This window comes from Frankliniella occidentalis, unplaced genomic scaffold (assembly GCF_000697945.3).
Source record: "Frankliniella occidentalis isolate FOCC.00 unplaced genomic scaffold, Focc_3.1 Scaffold147, whole genome shotgun sequence".
Taxonomy (NCBI): Eukaryota; Metazoa; Arthropoda; class Insecta; order Thysanoptera; family Thripidae; genus Frankliniella; species Frankliniella occidentalis.
This window is the reverse complement of record NW_026267274.1, coordinates 425,989-429,793: the sequence shown is the minus strand read 5'-3', so window position 1 is coordinate 429,793 and position 3,805 is coordinate 425,989. Positions and strand designations below refer to the sequence as shown.

Sequence of the window (3,805 nt, the reverse complement as noted above, 5' to 3'; positions counted from 1 at the left end):
CCCCCCCTCGTGTTTTGGACAAAGAGGAAAAGAGGTCCCAAATTATGTGTGACCGCTTCTGCGCACGCTGCTGTGCAAATGTGTGACCGCCCGCCGCCTGTGTGTGTGTTTCAGATGGTTCCACCCCAACATCAGCGGCGTGGACGCCGAGGTGCTGCTCATGGAGCGCGGTCGGGACGGCTCCTTCCTGGCCAGGCCGAGCCGCTCCACGGCGGGGGACTTCACACTTTCCGTCAGGTAAGTGGTTCGTCGTCGTGCACCTGCCGGTTGCCCGTCGGATGCCCGTCGGTTGCTTGACGGCTAGGACAAAACACTAGGCAGGCACGAGCAGCAGCAAGCCTAAAAGTGATCGTAAAATTATCCCGCCAGGCGCAACGGCGTGGTGACGCACATCAAGATCCAGAACACGGGCGACTTCTACGACCTCTATGGCGGCGAGAAGTTCGCCACGCTGTCCGAGCTGGTGCAGTTCCACATGGAGACGACCCTGCGCGAGAAGAACGGCGACGTGATCGAGCTCAAGTACCCCCTCAACTCGGCCGACCCTACGACGGAAAGGTAAGTCCGCCATCCTCCGTATCTACAGCATAACTAACTTCAGGAAGAAAACAACACACCCAAGAACCTGAGCCATTACTCGAGTGATGGCCTGGCTCACGTACCAAATTTCGAAGAATATTTTTCTTCCGCAATCCTATCTTTTATAATTCTTTATTTTTATGCGGGGTAAAGTCACGTGAGCATGTCTGTCCTGTCACACTCGCGAGCTCTTCAGAAGGCCGGCGCTCTCCTCTCTCTCCCCCTAGTGTTCCCGTTTGCGCGGTCCGCCCCTGGCCGCCCTGGCCGCGGGCCGGACGTTGCGGAGCGGCGGCCTCGTCCTCGCGGCGCCCTCCGCCCGCCCGCCCGGCGCCTCTCTGATGTCTTCATAAAAAATAATGTTATAAAACACAGCCGCGAGCTGACTTTGGTTATCAAAACATAGAAGTAAAATTAAGCTTACAGCTTGTGTTTTGTGTATGGGTAAAGATCATTTTGAAGGCAGGTCGGATATGAATGTTGCCAGGTCTGAAAGTTTCGAGTTTTAGTGCCACGCCTATTGAGCATCGTTTCTCGAGAGCGACGATCTGATCCATCATGTACACACGTGCGACGCCCGCGCCAGTTTTCCTCCGTTTGACGTCAGCGTGCAGCCTCCTGCCGCTGCTGCTGCTGGGGTCATGCGCAGTGCCGGTGGGCCGCCCTGGCCCGGGCCCCGCGAGCACGTGGGTGCGGCCGGTAGGAGGTAGGTGGGGGAGGGGGAGCGGGGCGGGAGGTGACCCGGTCCAGTCCGGCCCGTCGTGTGGGTAGCGCCCGCGCCCGCCCGCCAGCCGGAGAGAAGGGAGTAAACATTGTTCGCCGCGTACAAAACAGGGTCAGTAATGGATAGTTTTTATTGTTTTTTGTTTGTTTTTTACAACTTTGTTTTAATTTTTTTGGGGGGAAGGGTTGGGGCGGGTGGAGGGAGGGCAGTCTTGGTGTTTAAACTACTTCAACGCCCTTCTCCAATGCTATTTCGTGGTGCCCTGCGTTGAGGTCCCCCCACTTCCCAAAAAGACGTCGTCAAACACAACTCAATTATTGTTCGATAGAAATCCTGGCGTCTCGTTACTTGACGTCGCAATCTCATTTGCCTCGGCTGCTTTCCCTTTGGCGGGCCATACGCTCGTTGCCGGCCGCGTGGGCGCGGGGCGGGCGCAACGGCCCATCAATGACCGCACTATGCGAGACCCGGCGGCATCGCGGGTCAGTCGCTTCTCGTCCACGCCATGCGTGGCGGCGCGGCCCTCCGACCGACTGCTGCCACTGCTGCGATGTGTGTGCGAGTAAGAGGGTATCGGTCCGCTCGTGTTCAAAGCCGCACACTGAGTTTGTTCACATGGCGTATGCGGGATTCGAGGCTGACGGACCGCCGCCGGGGAGCGATGCGCGCCGCCGAATGAAATGCGGTAGGCGGCGGGTCAGCCTGGTCAGCCTGTGTTCACTGAAACGTTATTATTGTTTGAATGTGAAACGTAACGCTCTTTGCGGCCGGCCGAGCAAGAGTCAGCTGCCCGCTGCCCGCTGCTGCCCACCAAACCACCGGCACACGCTCTGCTTGGCAAACGCGCCGCGCCGCGCCCTCCACATGCCGGAACAGGTGCAGCGACCCGGCACACACACACACACACACACACACACACACTCTCACAGACACACACACACACACTCACTCACAGACACACACACACACACACACACACACACACACAGACACTCAGACACACACACACAGACACTCAGACACACACACACACACACACAGATAGACACACACACACATGCACAGCGGTGCGTGACGCCCTTGGTGCGCGCTTTGATACGGCGCGCTCAGGCTGGCGGGCGCACCTCTGAATTAGGGCAGGGCAGCCGAATGGCACGGCCGGCATGCGCCCCGCTGCTGCTGCTCCTCATCGCGCTGCTTCGGCGATGAGCTCCTCGCGGCGCCCGGCCCGGCCCGTGGCCCGCGCCCGCGGGCAATGGCGTAGGAGACGGGGGGGCCGGGGGGGCCCGTGCCCCCCCAGGTTTTGAGCTGGGGGGGCCTTGCCCCCCCAGAATTTTTGAAAGACACGATCAAGGAAATGGGTTTAGGGACGCCGCTCAGACCGCAGGCCGTTTGTTGCAAGTGGTTCTGCTACACATTCACAAACATCTCACAGAGAAAATAGATCTGAACAGCATCCCAAGGGACTTCGTGTCGAAGACTTTCGACAGGAAGCAGATGTTTGGAAAAATGTAATGTGTGTGTACTACAATTTCAAATGAAAGAAAAAGACAAGAAAAACAATTTTCATTTTATGCCAATTTAAGTGTCCTATTAACTACATAACCCTAATGCCCTTAATCATTTTTTTAAATAACCTATACACTCCGCCTGGTGGGTAGACAACCCACAACACGTGCCCCCCCCAGCTTTTTGGACCTTCCTACGCGCCTGCCCGCGGGGCCTCCGAATATAATCATTTCCCCCGCCCTAAACCGCTATACGTTGTGTGTAGCAGAAGACATGTTGTGTATCTCGGAAGCGGTAGATAAATATAAGGCAGGAAGAAAGGGAGGCGATAGGGAGCGACACGGTAATCGTATATATTTGCATTTTAAATCAGGAGAACAAACAAATGCGCATAGGGCTGTGTGTTGTGTGGGTGCATGTCTCGCGGGGATAAAGAGGTCATTTTTTTCCCCCGGCCCATGTGTGCAGTTGTGACCAGCAGCGCGCTCACAAACAGGGGCTGCTCCCCCCCCCCCCCCCGGCCCGGGCTGTGCTGGTTTTGATGCTAAGCCGATCTGCTGCGCTTTAGCAGCCCAGCAGCGTGCTCATCCAAGGCCTCCCCGCCCATCCCCCCGCCCCGCATGCGGCAGCGGGCAGCAGCATGGCTGGTTGGGCCGGGCCCGGGACTGGGCAGGGCTCCATGCTCCCCATCTGGCTGGACGGGACGGCCGCCGACCCTCGCGAGCACCACGTTGGAATGCCCGACGTCTTTGGAGCGGTTGGCGCGTGATGTGCTATGGTCCTGCTCAAAAAGTAGTAAACTTCAAAAAATACAGAAAAGTCGGTGAACGCTTGAATTTGTTGTTAGGTACCCGCTGGTCCTGCTGCCTGCATGCGCTGCGCGGAGGTGCGGGTCGCGGCGGAGGCGAGCGCCCGGGGGGTAGGCAACGCAGGCACACCCTTGCCGCGCGGGTCTGCCTATGGGCGGGTCGGCAGGCGCTCCGTCCTTGACCCCCC

General features: G+C 58.2%; 1 protein-coding gene across 5 annotated transcripts in view; it reads left to right on the top strand.

Annotated features, from left to right (window-relative positions):
• Positions 1–3,805, top strand: part of LOC113206955 (tyrosine-protein phosphatase non-receptor type 11) — a 35,379-nt gene that overhangs the window by 16,444 nt on the left and 15,130 nt on the right. For all 5 annotated transcript variants that reach the window (XM_052271039.1, XM_026423256.2, XM_026423257.2 and 2 more), the window contains 2 exons: positions 115–237; positions 370–558. In XM_052271039.1, the coding sequence (XP_052126999.1) occupies positions 115–237; positions 370–558 (312 nt within the window). The remainder of the gene's footprint in view (positions 1–114; positions 238–369; positions 559–3,805) is intronic.